At 45.3% G+C, this 16,718-nt stretch overlaps 5 protein-coding genes across 5 annotated transcripts; all 5 read right to left on the minus strand.

Annotated features, from left to right (window-relative positions):
- Positions 1-181: 181 nt before the first annotated feature.
- Positions 182-3,119, minus strand: GL218_07638 (Autophagy-related protein 13; the record flags this gene model as incomplete). The annotated part of the gene is made up of 3 exons (XM_033584402.1): positions 182-2,662; positions 2,723-2,821; positions 2,886-3,119. The coding sequence occupies 3 exons, from the start codon at positions 3,117-3,119 to the stop codon at positions 182-184; spliced, it is 2,814 nt and encodes a 937-aa protein (XP_033432742.1).
- Positions 3,120-5,518: 2,399 nt separating this feature from the next.
- Positions 5,519-7,200, minus strand: GL218_07639 (uncharacterized protein; the record flags this gene model as incomplete). The annotated part of the gene is made up of 3 exons (XM_033584403.1): positions 5,519-5,792; positions 5,874-6,820; positions 6,886-7,200. The coding sequence occupies 3 exons, from the start codon at positions 7,198-7,200 to the stop codon at positions 5,519-5,521; spliced, it is 1,536 nt and encodes a 511-aa protein (XP_033432743.1).
- A 2,133-nt stretch (positions 7,201-9,333) lies between these two features.
- On the minus strand, positions 9,334-10,215 carry GL218_07640 (Endo-chitosanase; the record flags this gene model as incomplete). The annotated part of the gene is made up of 3 exons (XM_033584404.1): positions 9,334-9,603; positions 9,662-9,999; positions 10,053-10,215. 3 exons carry the CDS (start codon positions 10,213-10,215, stop codon positions 9,334-9,336), a joined length of 771 nt encoding a protein of 256 aa, XP_033432541.1.
- A 2,137-nt stretch (positions 10,216-12,352) lies between these two features.
- GL218_07641 (uncharacterized protein) lies at positions 12,353-13,506 on the minus strand (the record flags this gene model as incomplete). Its single annotated transcript, XM_033584405.1, has 4 exons — positions 12,353-12,390; positions 12,445-12,830; positions 12,887-13,047; positions 13,096-13,506. 4 exons carry the CDS (start codon positions 13,504-13,506, stop codon positions 12,353-12,355), a joined length of 996 nt encoding a protein of 331 aa, XP_033432540.1.
- Positions 13,507-14,612: 1,106 nt separating this feature from the next.
- GL218_07642 (uncharacterized protein) lies at positions 14,613-15,184 on the minus strand (the record flags this gene model as incomplete). The annotated part of the gene is made up of 3 exons (XM_033584406.1): positions 14,613-14,710; positions 14,768-15,003; positions 15,057-15,184. The coding sequence occupies 3 exons, from the start codon at positions 15,182-15,184 to the stop codon at positions 14,613-14,615; spliced, it is 462 nt and encodes a 153-aa protein (XP_033432539.1).
- Positions 15,185-16,718: the final 1,534 nt, after the last annotated feature.

Consider the following 16,718-nt stretch of genomic DNA (forward strand, 5'->3'; position numbering starts at 1 on the left):
ATCTCAGGGGACGTATCCGTGTCCAGCGGCATGAAACCCCCGCCGCCACCTAACGAGTTCCTATTCCATACATATATCATCAATCCACGACCAAAGACAAACATTACACAACAATCTATCTCAACAGCGAAATGAAACACCCTCATGGGGCTCTAGGTAGGTGTAGTGGGATACGAAAATTTTACCAACGGCGGTTCCTATGGCTTGTTTCGTATCCTCCCCTGTCACCTGTAGATCCCACGCTGCCGCCACCCCTACCTTCCTCTAGACTGCGACGTGATTGTTCGCGGGTGATCTCCGACATGTCGAAAAGAAGCGGCTCATCATCGGTCTCGTCCGCGACGGTGCCTGCCACGCCTAAGCCGGTAGCACCTCCGCGTGAATAACCTCTGCCGAATCTACCACTAGATCCTGCTAGACTGCCGCTTCCAGAATGGGGAGGTGTTATCCCCCGGCCAATGCTATTACCATAACGTCTAGTATAGGGTGAACTAGAAAATCCTGTGTAAAGACCACCAGGAGGCCGGACTTCCCGTTCAACGGATTCCGATTCCTGCTCAAGCGTATCCGGCGAATTCGTTGCCCTAATATCGACAGGGGATTGTAATCCAGGCGTATCCACCGTGCCATCAGCTTCGGCAGCACCTAATCCTAGCAAAACGCTCAAACTAGGCGGCTCGCGGTCATCCGCGCCAAGACTAATGCTACGATGCGCGTCAACATCATCATCGTCAACCAGTGCGCGGTTTTGATGAGCCACGGAGCTTGATCGCCTTCCGTGCGGATAAGGCCGCGGAGAGGTCGGAATATCGATCGCAGTGGTTCCCTCATGAGTGGCTTGTACACTGACCGGCTCTTCCGCGAGGTCTTCGACATTGCGCGACCGCGACGTAACCCTTGCGGTAGGCGCGTAGTCGACACTTGAGTTTTCGCTCAACCGTGATGGAATGGCCGGCGTGTGCGGAGTATGAGGTGATAACGGTTTCCCCGGAGATGATGATGTCGACATCCCTGGAACATTGGCTAATTGTCGACTCGAGGAGCTAGACGAACGGTGTAATTGCATAGACGAGTTCATGGATTCGGTGAGGGCATTGTTCGACTCGCGCATAAGATGGAATTTAGATAGCTGAGCGGCTGTTCTCTTAGTCGCTGACTCACCCTTCTTGGTAGGTTCAAAACTTTGTAGTGTTCTCTTGCTTTCAATTAGCTTTAAGAAATCCTGGATGTTATCATCATCTGTCTGGAAGGACCCAGAACTGCCACCCGCCCCGAGTTCATTAAATAATCCAGAACCAGGTTGTACAGTGGAAGATGAGAGACTTTGTTTGCCGCTGCTATTCTGATCGTCATCTCCTCTATTAGCACCGCTAATCGATGGCCGACTACGACGATGCGTGAAGCTGCTACTAAACCGATTAGAGACCGATGGCCTTGGCGAGCTTGCAACAGAGTTATCTGCCGCAGTTGGAGGTGGCACTCCTCGTAAGGAAGCTGCCATTCCAGCTGTTAGCGAGGAACGGCTCCTCACGTGTGCGCTTAAACCCGAAGTCCGATTAAGGGAATGCGGTGACGGCGGAACATCTTGGTCCTGTAATCGAGTCACGGGCGAGCTCGAAAGGGATCCATGCTTAAAGGGAGATGACTGGAAGGAGACAGACGGACGCCTCGGTCCGTCTACCCCTCTAAGAGATGGTCGCCGAGCAGGTCCGGTAATAGGGAGAGTGTGAGGGGGAGCTTCAACGCTTGCGGGTCTAGAATCGGTTGGTGAACTGGTATCCGAGCCTGGGGCTTTAACAGCTTTTAATGCTGAAATCGGGCTGGTACCAATGGGCCCTTCGCCATGAAAGGTGGATAAGCTACCATACCGTTGCTGGTTCTCTGTGACGTCGTGTGCGTGGCGGTGGTATGGAAGCGACCCAACTTCGGGAGCGTATGATTCGTGGCGTCCATGTCCACGATGGGGTAGCGACGGCTTAAACATGTCGTCGGAGATGGCCATGCCGATACGGGAACTCAGTAAAGATTCGGTCTCAACGACCTGGAAATTGCAGTTATTGCGGTAAGAGACAGAAACATAGAAACGTCCCACAGGGATTTCCAGGTCGCCAAATACGCAATCCGTAGAAACATCCCCCCTTCCGTTATATAACGGCATCCTCAGGGTGTCTGACCCATACGCTGGGGCCTCACCTGAAAAGACTCGGCAGCGAATTGACAATGCGGGATGGCTGCCTTTAGTCTTAGAATTCCTGGCTAGTTTCCATGCTGGCAAGATACCTGTAGTCGTATATATAGATCGCATCAAGACGATGGCCTTTTTGTATACTGTTGGCAGTAGAAGACCAAAGTCATCTGATTTATCGGGATTTGGCCCTTTCAAATCAACACGCCACCGTTCTAATACAAGCTGCGTAATAGGCTCACCCTGACGACCAGAGCTGCTATCACTAGACTGATCGGAAGAGTTAAGAGCTTCGACGACATCCCACCGTTTCCCATTTTCGTCTACAATGACTAGGCTCTGGCCGCCCTTCAACCAGGATGCATCAAGATAAGTCTCGATAACTAATGGAGGAGGTCGATTTTCGAATCCACCACATTGTTTCCATATGCGAAATTCTTCTCGGAAATCATCGATGTCGTCGGTATCGAGCTGAAACTATAAAACAGTAGATTGTGAGATTCATTGCAAATACCCCTATTTAAGATCTAGACTTACCCATCGACTTGTTCTCTTCTCGTGGGACCTACCCACAAGAATCGGGGTTACCTGTATGCGTGCCTGCAGGATGACGGTGCCTGCCTTCGAGTAGATATTCTATATTAATAGACTACTTGTTAGAATTCATGAATGAGGCAAGTTGGGGGGACATGACACCAACCTGAATGATCTGGTCCAATTTCTTGATGGACTCTCGAGTAGGACCGCCTCCATCACCGCGATTACCGCCGCCTGCTCCTGTCGCCGCCCCTTCCTGAGCCCTAGAGCTTGGTCTAGACGATGTGCGACTACTAGGACTTGCTGAATCTCTCTGGTTGTTGGTTCTTGTGGGGTTTGTCTGGGACGATAAGGCGGGCGAGGCTGTGCGAGGCGGGGCGCGGGGGGTCTGATGCATCGTGAAGTCGTCGCGACCCAGGCTACGGTTAACCTGGTAGTGGATGGGTGAAACCAAGGGGGAAAAGACGTAATTGATTTGCCGTTGAGGTCGGATAATGCACAGTCTCGAGAATATATCGAGTAATCTGTATCACTGGGCGCAGAAGAGGCGATATAGCAGGCGAGCTAGGGTGTATTACGAAGGCCCAAGTACGTTCGTTAGATGGAAACGGAAGTTCTAGCTCGATGCCACCGAACTTTGGCATCCATTGTTCGTAACCTGGAGTATAGGTAGGTAGGCAGACAGATAGGCAGACACGGGTATCCACAGATTGTTTATACAAGCTTATACAGAAGTCAACAGAGACAGCCAGTCGCGGCATGTATAGGCTGGGCAGGCTGGACGGGCTGAATGTTGAAACACGTAGGCAGACATATAACAACAAAAGAAGAGGAGGGTCCAGACAAAGCGCCGATTGTGTTGAATTGGATTGTCTAAGTATTGATCTGTGTGTAAATGGTAATGAGTAACCGGTAGAAGAACGTGGCGGGCGGCTCTGCTAACTGGATGCGGGTGGCTGCAGGGTTTTGGCTTGGGTTTTGGGGGGGTTATTTAAGGAGGAGCTAGGTAAAGCTGGTATAAGCTGGTTAAGCTAAGGTTTATTAGGTGGACAGTGCCATTGTCGCTGAATGTACCTGAAGAGGAGGAGAGAGAGAGAGTAAAATATAGAGGGTTCAGGGTTAATGGTTGAAAGTCGATGGTTGATGAATAATTGCTAAAGTTGAAATCTCGATCCTATCAGAGATAGAGATGAGAGATAGAAGATGGGAGTCGGCGCAATCGAAAAAACGGTATAGATGTAAATAGTAAAGGGTAAATGACAAATGATGTAAACTATGCGATTAATCGCAAAAGATATCCAGACTTCCAAAAAAAAAAAAAAAGAGACGAAAGAGTCAGACGGGCTTCTTCTCCTCGTGATCTCTTTTTCCCAGGTTTCCAAAGGGGTATCAAGGACCTTGTGGCCATCCGTCATCGGTCCGGACCGTGCTAGTTGAGGATTGGCGGAGAGTTGGGAAAGTTGACCAAAGCAAGCAATAGTAGCAAAAGGCACAGAGGCACAGAAGCAGAGGAGAAAAAAAGAGATAGGATGACGAACCGACCGCCTGATAAGAGTTAATGTTAGGTAGGGTAAGTAAGCCAAGACTAAAATATGGAATTTGATTGGTTCTTTATGACGATTTCGTTAGCTGTTTTAGTACATAGAACCTTAATTATGCATAGATACATTAGATACGTTGCTTAACGTTGCTTATCACGACATAAAAATGTACAGTATGTATATTTAAGTAGAAGACTGTAAGGAACATTTTAAACATCAAAGTCATTTAAGTCAGAGACTTTAAAGGTTAAGACATTCAACTTTTTCCATAAACCTTCGAGAATGATATCTATGTCACTATAGATAACTGACAATAAAATTAAGGGTTCTGCACGCGACATGTCAAGGATTAAAAGTAAAAGATGATGATCAAAGAATACCAAAGAACAAAGATATTAGTTCAAGTAACGCGTGAACAATAACGAATATTATGAGGTAGTGGTACTTAAATTTACTACGAAATACCAAAGATTCACTTGAAAATACCCCGTTCCTGACCTCTTATTCCCCAACTATATGCAGGATTATGCTGCGACCAGGCAGGCCACAGGTACGGAGCCACGCAGCAGCGGCAGGTCTTTGCAGGAGTCATCTCCAATCAGTACGAATAGAGAAACCGGAGACCAGGTTGAAGTTATACGTATATGTGTTGTTTAGGTATCTATCTAAGGTACGTATGTCTACATGATAGATATCTTCTTGGGTGGCGGAACCGACTAGTTATCATCTTCCCCTTAAAATAAAAACGTGTCTTAGATACCTTATCTATATAAATTGATGTAAAAGGACTTACACTCCATATACTCTTTGCTACCATTCACCTTTTTAGATAACGTCAGTAGGTCACTTACACACCGGTTCATCTGACCAACTTGGTTGACTGTATGTATACCACCTCCGATAAGATGTCCCCGTGTAGATGAAAAGAAACATGTTACCCCTAGCGGTAGATTGTTCCTGCGTTGGGAACTTCTTGGTCGTATGCATGGCAAATCATGTTGCAATTCTGACGGCTAACTCGGATTAAATATCATTGGACCACTTCACTCATTATAAAGGCACACACAATGCAGCATGTAACAAGCACGATTTATTTCCATGAATACTTGTTCCCATTTACACAACCACCAACAACAACAACACCCCCAGCTGATATCAACTGGCGGTCTCAAACAACGTGACGTGGCGTGGCGATTAAATATAAATAACATTTATTTAGGTATTTACGACAACTCGCATATTAAACCCTCGAAACCTACTGGAAGCTCGCCTCGAGTAAATGAGGTTTCCTATCTTTCAGTCCTAGCAGCATTTCTCCAAATAAGCCGTTAGCCCAGGAAAACCACTCCCGTGTCCATACCGACGCATCGAACGTATCTACAGATTCGTGAATCAACCCCAACCCGTCGGTAGATGACACCAGCTCCTGCAGTCCCGTAAGGATCTCATCATCGTCGTCGGAAGTCAAGAGTGACGTGATGATCGACATTGGCCAGGCTTTTCCAGGCCCCACGTGAGGACCTCCGGTACTGGCTGCACGTTAGCATCGTTACTTTGAATCGTGTCCTTCATATATGTAAGGTTAGGTTAGGTCGGTAAAGCCCACTTACCCATTCAGCACGGGGCCGTGCATATAATACGGGTTCCACGTCGAAAGCGCAAATTTACGGGTTCTCTGATACGTCTCGTCCGATGCATCTAGATAATCTAGAAGCGGTGCGCTCAGTAAACTTGGGACGTTGGCATCGTCCATCAGGTTTCTCGACCCAAACCCATCGACCTCATATGCGTATATCTCTCCCAAAACCTCGTGCTGCACCTTACCGTGTGTTTCAATCCCTTCTCGCACGCTGCATGCGAAATCGCTCATGCGTTTTGCGAGTTCGGGATCGTGCGCCTCCATAATCTCGGCGGATTTTCCAAGATAGCTCGAGAATTGCATGTTTGCGGGAATAAACAGTTGGTAGATGGTTGAGTCATCCGAAGGGCGGAATGCACTGCGAACCAATCCGGTACCGCTTTTTACGGGGTTTCCGGCTCCGGTATTTGCAAGAGTCTCCGTTGCACTGGTGCTTTGTCGTTGAAATGTATACGGCGACTCGTTAACAGACCCGTCATCACCGTATGTTCCAACAAGGAGACCTTCCGTCACGTTAAGAATTGTCTCGACGGCTTCAACCCATCGGAACTTGCCAAAGAAGTCGGAATCCTCGGTTTTATTATAATAGTCGTATGATAATTGCAGGAAAGCTGAAATCGAATCAAGCTCGTACTTGCATTCGAAAACAAAGCTGGTGTTATAAGGGGGCGTCACTTTGTCAGTGTCTGCATAACCATTGCTCTCTGGTGGTAAACCCGACTCGGTTGGTGCTTGGAATGCATTGCAATATGGATTTCGGATGACGTATCGCGCCTGTAAGTTAATCGCACCGCGATAGAGGGATGCTATCGAATCGGGAGAATCATCTGCCTTAAGAAGTGACTTATAGCTACGCAATTGGTTGGCTGAATCGCGAAGCCACATAGCCACAATATCCCCGGTCGTGACAAAGGTAAGCTTAAACGGTGTTAATATGATAGGTATTAAATAAGTATTATGAGCGTAGAAGCGGATTAGTATACCTCTTCTGTCGAATCATCTTCTGCATAGCCTTTCCATTTCACCGTGGTGTCCAGTGTGTTCGGGAAGGTATTTTCAAATAATCGGAAGAGATCCGGGTCCTTCACCACCGCTTTCATATCCTGGATGACCTTCTCAACATCCGAAACGTTGGCTGTCCGGCATGCAGCTATTGGCCTCTGATATGAGAGCTGATACTTCCCCGCCGAGAAGGGCTCGTGGGTGGCCATGGAGTAATCCGAGTAATCAGGACATTGTGCCGAGACCGTAGACAATCCCCCGAGGGAGAAAGTGGACAACAAGAGTAGAAGACGCATTGCACCTAACTCCAGAATCTTGGAGAGATCTCTAAGAACGAGTGATGGATAAGGAATACCTGCAGACGTGATTCTGGGGTTACCCCATGGGAAAAGAGCGAGGCGTCCAGTGATATTTGAATTCATCAATCCGACCTGTCCTTTGTTTTCCCCAGCTGGACTTTCTAGACCGCAGATCGGCGTCAGGCTAACCATGCTGTTATGTTTGCAAAAGATTCCTGACTGGTCATGTTTATCACCCTTGCAGACGCCCTGGCTACATATGAGCATATGACGTTAATTTGGGGGAGCTATCATTATAGTGGTCCGTGGGAATAGCATGAATACCTAGGCAAAGCCGAGATAGGTCGAGGAGAATGCGGGGAAAGCCTGCTGCATTCTCAATGGGAACACTGCAGGGGCAGTAACTCGTGATCATTTAACTGTTTGTCGAATGGTTTTTTGTTTCTCGACCTGGGCATCGCATTTTATTGGTAGAAGTGCAAACAGGGAACTGGTGTACTTGCTGTCTTTCCGACGGCCGAATCCTCCCTTTGTGAGCTTCCTAATGAAGCTTTGCTGATCGGCATCTCCCCCGCTCTTGAGGCTCATGGATAGTTGGGGTAAGATGTCCCTGAATAATATGTAAACATGGGGATATTCGGGATTTTAGGTCCAACGCGAAAGGAATGATAAATTAGAGCACAGACCTTTACTCATTCTATTATTTGACTGTTGGTCTTTAGAACAGACTGGCTCGATTTAATTATGTATGATTAGTTGGGTTTCTTTACCGCTTCATTCCTTTGATATTCAGCTAAGCTAGGATTATGTTGAAGTTGACAAAATTACGTGCAAACATATTATATTAGACATTATCCACTACATAACTACTACGCTTCATTTGAAATCTAGATTATCCTGACAATATACTAATCGCATATCCATTAGCCTGTGTTTGCTTATATTCATTTTTTTGGTATATTTTCAGTGTTTCTTTTTTTAGTTATGAGACGCGTATCGACGCGTGAATAATAATTTGCTCGAACATTGTTATAAAAATTTTCTGTTCACAATTACATCCATAACTCTAAGTACACTCATTCCATAACTTCTGCTGAATACCTATCTATCAACTTACCTAACGCTTCACGCTCATGAGATTCCATGTCCAGCTCGAAAATCCCATTCCATCTTGGTGAGAGCAACTCTCTCATTCGCATGGATACCTATCTATCAGTCCACAGAGTATCTTACCTGTCTCACGGCTAGAGTCGATGGCTCGCTGACACGGAGGACGCCGTAGTAGATCACACGCTTCAAATGCAGCGCCAATCTCACTTAGAGATGAGATATTAGCGAAATGAGTTCCATGGACAATCGCGTCTTCAATGGCTAATCCTGTTCCGGAACCTTTCCACGACGTGGTTGCATGGGCAGCATCATCCATAAGGCAAACGCACCCGCGGACCTATGTTGGGGTCGATTTATGTTCCCATTGAGAGTACCCGTGAGTTCTAGTTGGTCGCAAATGAGCTGCGAAAGGGTTAGATTTTCTTTTGGTCATGGAAGTAGGATCAAATAGGGTATAACTTATGCTAACCATACTATCTACAACCGGGCCACACAACCAGCTACTCAATGAATCTCTCAACACATCTTCCATGAGCGGGCGCTTTCTGTCTCTACTTGCCGAGGGATCTTTTTCAATACCTGATACCACACACTGGACCATGGTTACGTTTTCCAGGACCTTAGTTCCTTGTTTGGTAAGGGACAGGGTGCTGCCTTAGAAAGGCCTCACATTAGCACAAGATAAATATCTGCTATCATCTTCTACGTAAATACCAAAGCCCCAATATTTTTCTGTCTTGGACCTCTTCAAACCTTTATAATGTGCCACAGCGGAATTGTCTTATATACGCTCAGTCTAACTCTTTAGTGAGAGGTGCGGTTTGATCAGTAATAAATTCAGGATTTAGCATATACCATCTTCTCCTTTTACCATTAGGGCAAGGAAATATCTAAAATCCGAAAAAAACCAACTGGAATTGAAGAAAACGCCAATTTAAACTACCTAAACCAAATATCCATATTGCATCAATTTAACACTGCACCAGTGCAAGCTACCCCCCTACCGCGCAACATGCCCATTCAAGCCTGGATACGCTGGATGAGCTCATCGCCTAGGCTTTGAATGCTCTCCTCGAATTCCTCGAAGTTCTGCGCATCCCACTTAGCTCCATCCGCCCCAGGAACAGCATCGTCACCGGTGAAAGCAATGAATAACACGTCGTTCTCATCGTGTCCATTGTTTCCAGTTATCCCATTTCCGAAGCAAGCCGTAGCCAACGAAATCGAGGCCTCTCCAACAACGGACTTCTCGCCGTCGGCGCCGTTCTCGTCACCCCAGACTCCGTAGATCTTTATCTCAGTTAGCTTCACCATCGTTTTTTCGTTGATGGGGATAGATGTTCCTTACCAGCTTATCGCCACATACGACGGCCATGACGCTCAATGGTTGGATGCCGTACTCTTGAGGGTCGAATGATGTAAAGCCGGGCTTGTCGCCCACATTTCCGAAAACGACGTAGGGGTGGATCTTGGCATCCAAGTCTTCGATACCCTTGCCATATTCCCTTACGGTGTCGGCGAAAGACGTGATTGACTGGGTATCGTCGGAGTTTCCGCATCGGCCGTCGTCAGCGGGGCCGCCCTGAGTACCGTCGCAGTCGATATCCATGTTGGCGAACTGGCTGTTACCACCTTGGATGTAGATGATCCTGGAGTCTTCCAAATGGTCGCTACAGTAGCTGAAAGCTGTGCCATATTAGCTGTGTATGGATAAGTTTAAGAAGGGTAGAATTCGTTACAATTATCGTCATTGTATTCACTGTAGAACCCCGTAGCTAAAGGATAGCTGCATTGCCCACTGCCCTGGATATTGTTGTAGAGGTTCCGAATATTCGATGGGACGTCTCTGGCAAGCGTCGCACCTACAAGCGTGGAGACCCCGATAAAGCTCTTAAGAGACATTTTGTAGTATATAAAAGAAATAGGCTATCTTGCAATGTTGATGAATGGTGGTGAGTGTTTGGTTTACAGAGTCTAGCCTACATTGAACGGAGCAGTCCGGCTCTATTTGTATGAAATCCATTCGTAGGCTGATTATGGCTTGATACATGCCCCTTTCTATAAGGAGCGCCATCGTGCGGTCCTAATAAGCTCACCGTCGCTGAGATGGAGCCGTAGCTATAATTAGATACCAGATCTGCATACTGTTTACGGACTGTTCTGGCGATTCTAGTAGGACTGCGGCTGAGATTAGTGACATTCAATTGAGTATGACATAAACGGCATGTCTCTGATTAATTGTAGCTATGCTTTGATGACATCAACTTATTGAATATTCTGACAGATTTGCCAAATATCGTATCAGTAGTTCTCAAAGTTGCTTTAATGCAGTCTGGAAACGATCCACATACGAAACAGCAATTGACTGTTCCGGAAGCTGAGATTTCGTGACTAAACCCTTTAAATAGGTTTCCTTCTGTGAAGCCTTATTCTATTGGCTTACTCGTAAGCAGGCTGCGCGATATACTACCCTGTATTCCCCATACTGTAACTTCATATTATAACTCCTTCCAAACTCGGAAATGCATTGGTAAAATACAGCCCAGATTTTGCTTAACTTATGTTCATAAACAATTTGAAAACATAATACCAACCATTTTCCTACTGAACCAAAAGTTAAGATTGATATATTCGATACCTTTGGCTGACGTTTGTTGCGTCCGAACAATTTCACTCATCCTTGAAGGTAATAAGCAACTGGATTGGCACTATGAAATATCACTCAGAGTTCAGTAGGAGCTTTTCTTCGGTATGAATGTGCATTCATTCGAGATCATATAAATACTCCTATTCTATCCCATTCAGTTATTTAAATTCGTTCTTGAAGATACAACACCAATCTCGAGTACAGAATCTTAACTACGAAATAATTCGTTCGTGGTAGGGTATGTCCGTTCTATTTTGCAAAGTCTGCTGAGTCTGGTAAGTTTCTTCTAAACTCATCAAAAACATAGGTGACATTTTTCATAAGTATAAATTGAGATGGAGGGCTTAGTCTTAAAGTACCTAGGTAAGGTAACCTTTTATTTCATTCATATCATTGTCCAAGATTCCTCCCCGGGTACCTGGCTCAAAACATTATCTCGGTGCTAGGTACCCTTCTAGGTCCATTTCACCCGACACGATGAAATTCCCTAGAACTAGGTAAGATGCTAATAAAATGGAAAAAGTTCGGAGTTACCAGAGATTATGATAACTTCGTATATCAGCAGATGCATGAACCAATCATAGGAAGGCGATATGAGTTGTGTCAAGTAATTCACCTGTTGCGGCGGAATTAATTGAATCAATTTTGAAACTCACCTGATAGTAATTCTTTCCGCCGCCCGAGAATCTCGTCAATGACAAACGGGCGGGTATGACAACCAGAAATGGTCAATGTTCCCAATAAAAAGTCGTCCGCAGCAAGAACTCTAAGTACTAATTGAGAAATATAAGCGAGGCGGAGGATAATTCATAAAGGGACACGGTCTTGTTGGGAATGTAAACGGCGAAAGATTAGGTGCATATTCGTATCATCTGAATACGTTGTTTGTACCGATTGCCAACGCCGCCGTGTCGCGGCTCTTTTTCTCTCCTGATCTGAACTGCTGTTCTTGACTCTTGCTTCGTTTCGGACTGGTCTATCATATATGTCCCGTACAGAGTGTAACGAGTGAACGGGTGATCTTAGCTATATTTCACGAGCCCAAATAATATTTGAGAATCAAAATTTAATCTCTAGGCTCATACTACGATTGCTAAATGATACTTGAGGTTACCCACAGCGTTCAGCACACTTAAAAACAAAACCAAATATAAGCAAAACATAATTGTGCAAAGCAAGAAAAATTTCCCATAAGGGAGCAAGGCATATATTCCAAATAGGAAATCTTTACTCGCATTTGACACAATATCCTATATAAGGTAAATAAACCTAGGGCAATGATATTCATCTTCCTAAAAGAGTGGATGCTTCCCAATATCAAACGTGACAGAATAAAAACCCCAGTATCGTCCTTCGGTCGCGGAAAACACTTCGCCAATCCTATGTGTATTCCTACATATCCATGTGTCTGCCGGGGAGACTGGTAACCCCTATCAGATGATTCATTAGCTTAGAGCACGTTAATTAGCCGCGCAATAACTTACATCCGTCGATATCCTCATTGACGGTGCTCTTGATGGTGCATTTATTCGCCTGGTCTACACTCTGAGTTGTAATTCCGTTGCTGAGGAGAGGCGTGGAGTCCATGGCGCGCTGAAGAGCATCGCCCTTCCAGCCGAAGAGGTAGTCGCCGTGAGTTCCGTAACCTACGCTGTCTTCATAGCTCCACACGAAGGGTTGAGAACCGTCCGCGGGCCATATAGACTTGTCGTTGAATGGAGTTGTGTCCCACATAGTCTCATAGGCAACTTGGGGTACACGGACGGGATGCGACGATGGGCAGGCGCCGGCAGTTGTGAACCCTCCCCTGTTCGTGTTGTACATGTGGTCTTGGTGGTTGGGGCTGTCGAGGTTCTTGCCATCCCAGCATCTGCGCAGTAGTTAGTGGACAGGTATTATGACTACCTAGGTATAAGCTTTACTAACGCTGGAAAGTGGTGAATAGCCATGATGCCCGCTTTACACGGCTCCTTGGGGAACTCGGCGGTTTCGGGGAACCTCGTCATAACGTCCTGCAGACAAGTATAACGTAGGCCGGGGTTGGTACCGTCTTTGCTCTCCGGTGATCCAACGGTCATGCGGAAACCCTAAGGCTGTTAGGTGGTCCGTTATGGTAATAGGGGAAATAGTCATACAGGCTTGAAAGCTGTGATCTTCTGGTTTCCGTTCGAGTTGAACGACTCCTGGAGGTAGTAGATGGTCATCCCACCCTTAATATTACCTAATAGAGCATTTGGATACTGGGGTACACGCTTGTATGTTCCATTACGGGCTTTAAAGTATAGGACAGCGGTCCAGTAATTAGAGAAGTCCTCGGAAAATGTGCAGGTTGTGCAAGTAGCCCTCTGACTGACGTCTTGGGTAGGGTCCATGGTTGCGTTAAAGCCATTTCCACCAACGATCTGGTGGAGATGTGCCGAAGGGACGACGCCGGGTTCAACGAGAGGGTCCAAACGCTGGACGCTGAGGGTGGCACATCCGAAGCGGAGGTACGCCTGAGAGGGCGCAGCGAGCGCAAGGGTAAGAGAAAGAAAAGATCCCTTCATCTTGATAGTATTGATAATGAAGTCGGCGTTGATATTAGTAACGCAACCCGGAGACGGTGGTGATACCGGAAGGCAGGCGGATGAAGTCACATCTACACTAACATATATACAGAACGTTGGACTCTAGCTCTAGTAGCGATTCGCTTATGCCGCACCGGTCGGTAGAATATCCGGTCTTGTCTTGTCTAATTCGTATTCATCCAGAGATATATAATTAAGGTAATTATATCTATAATTACTAGAACCACTCACCTGAACTACTTGGCTATGACGGCAGCTAGGCCGAACAATGTGTAGATGTAGTTGTTTGATATGAATGGTTCCTCCGCATTGGTAGCGGATATGCCGCCCCTGGGAAACTTGACAAGCATCGAGCGATTCGAAGCATTACGAAATCATTGTATAGAGTAAACGGCAATTATATGATTGGATATCAATCACACACTGCCGGGAACCCCCGTTCCGAGACCCCGAATCTAGGAAGCCAGGGGTAAAATATCCCCTACCACATTTCCCGTCTCCTCATGGCTGACCCCGGACCCAGATACCCACCTCTGCCGCACGTGCCCTCCGACTGCCGGCAATCCTATTCCGTCCGGCAAACAGCTATTCGCTTTGCTTTGGGATCCTGGCAGTCAGTAGCGAAAATTAAAGGCCCAGTCTTGGCATTCTCCCTCCAAAACAACACCATATAATATATTCAAAATAAGCATGAAAAACAGGGTTAAAAAAGGAAAAAAATTATATATTAGCTCCTTAGCCTTTATTATCATTATGGGTAATTTTTATAATTTATTACCTCAAAAACGGTGGAATCATATATGCGTAAATGCTGATTCTTTAAGAAGGGCTAAATGCCAAGACTGGGCCTTTAATTTTCGCTGGGGGCTGCCTGGCTGCTTTCCGGTCAGCGAGTAAGATTTGCATTGGAAATCGGTAAAATTATAGTCCTAGCATCTAGCCATCTCGTAAAGATGAAAAAATGATGGTCATGGAACCACATGTTTGAATTATTGAATTAAAATTTCTCTGAAAATTTTACATTTCTATTTCTTATACAATCATTCCATCTGTAGCCAAAATTTACGAAGATATTTAGACCTTATTCACAGTTTCGTAATGACCAAAGTCCGTGTCTCGACGCTCTCACGCGGGGGCGCTTGCTGTGTCGCCATCGAATTTTCTACGGATACATGTGGACAGTCTGAAGCTAGATGTTAGTAGAAATCAGGCTTTTGAATATTGGTATAATCGCACTTACATCTGGCATTTGAACCTGAATGGCTGTCATAGGTTAAGAATAGAAAAGGCTCCTTAGACGTTTGGTTAGGCAACCAATACCAATGCTGCTCCTTGTTATATTTCAAATAGTATATCTCTTGAGTCCAATCAGGGTACACTCTGTCGGTGGCAACGAGGTCATTTACGTCGATCGAGCTGTAGTCACACAATGCAAGAGGGCGGTCCTCGCATTCAGGTAAAATAGGACGCCACGTGCTATAAGAAAAGATTAGTGATTATTGCGATCGTCATCATGAAGGGCCACTTACTTGATTAATCTAAAACGGTAGCCAGGCTGGAAGAAAGTTTGGAGCTGCTCCTCATTGAGAACGTTCTTCAGGAGCCGCGGTACAGTATCCAGAGATATGTCTAAATATGATGAGAACACACCAGCCATATTTATGTCAAATTACGAACCGACTATATGAAGTTAGGTCAGTGTATAATAAGCTTTATAGAAGTCTTACCATGTGCGCCCACAGCAACTTGCTCCACCAGAAGTGGATCACTTGGGTCATAGTTTTCGAGAACCATAGGAGCATTTTTACGCATCTTGAAGTGTTGTTAGCAACAATCTAAACTGCTGATATACGAAGTTATCACAATCTCTGGTAACTCCGAACTTTTTCCATTTTATCATAAACATACTATCAGAATACTCACTTTGTAATCATAGCAATGAACAAAATCTGCTTTGAAGAAAGACCGCAGCAACTCCTCGTTCTCAGCACGGTACTTTTTCATCAGTTCAATGTCTACCCCAAGACTTGGGACATATTTAGACTCATGCTCGACGTAGCAGAATCCATTTCTATCCAAACTGATATCGTTGTCATTGCGCATACTATGCACGGTTACTGGTTTATTCTCCCATTCGACATTTGTTGTATCAATGGCGTCAAGACCGACTTTAGCAGTTGCTGAAGGATGGAGAAAAAAAGGCTTCTCTTCACTGTATAGAGGAATATCAGCGATGAAATCAATAGTAGTCTGCATTTTAGCTTCTGCAACTATATTTAATTTAAGAGTGGGCGGGTGGGCGAGTGGAGGCTGGGAAATGCTGCATTCCATCACTTACTACGAGATATTCAAAGAAAAAGGGAGATATAACTAGAAGGAAATCAACCCTCAGATACTAGATAGAACTTGGAGGTACTGAAAGCAGAGCCTCATTCTCGACTTTAGATACATAGGTACCTCTAGTCGGAATCCTAGTTAATCACAGCCCCGAAGGATTGGATTGAAATGCATATGACGCCCTGTCTTATTATTTGAATAAATATTGACCTGAATGTGCAGATACCTATGCACATCATTAGAAGATAGCAGAGCCGCATGGATCATGATTTAGGAAGGAAGAGTGTATTATCAGATAAAAAACAACCAATAAAATGCTTCCCTGCATAGGTATAAGTCATGTATTACTGATCTGTTTTAAAATGAGGGGTTTTCTTTTTCGCCGGTCTAAATGTCGGTGATATCATTGGTTAGGATCCTGTAGCATCTCCGAATGATACAAGCCCAGCTGGGAGTCTTCCGATTCTATGTCTATATTGAGTGAATTAATTCATGCGTTCTTTATTCGTGCTGTCTTATTTAGGTGGGTTACAAATGTGTGATTAATTTACATTATCTGTTTTGATTATTCCATATGTTGAATATCACTTTGAGCCTCACAAGTACTACGGTGTATTTGCCTTGCTTTTTCGGTCGATAGTTTGTGTAAGATACCTTGAAAATGTATTAAATTGCTTTTCAAGAGGCTGTGAAATGCACTTCATACTACAACCTAGGCGAAACGGCCTGCTTCTGAGATGCCCAATTTAGCATTGTATTTGAAAGTGCAGATTCATGATTAGGATCGGGTTTCCTGAACTGGGCTATCTTTCAACCCATCTTTTAAATATAAGGAAGACGTTTATTAAATATAT

The sequence above is a fragment of the Daldinia childiae genome (assembly GCF_008694065.1).
Source record: "Daldinia childiae strain JS-1345 chromosome Unknown Scaffold9, whole genome shotgun sequence".
Classification (NCBI taxonomy): Eukaryota; Fungi; Ascomycota; class Sordariomycetes; order Xylariales; family Hypoxylaceae; genus Daldinia; species Daldinia childiae.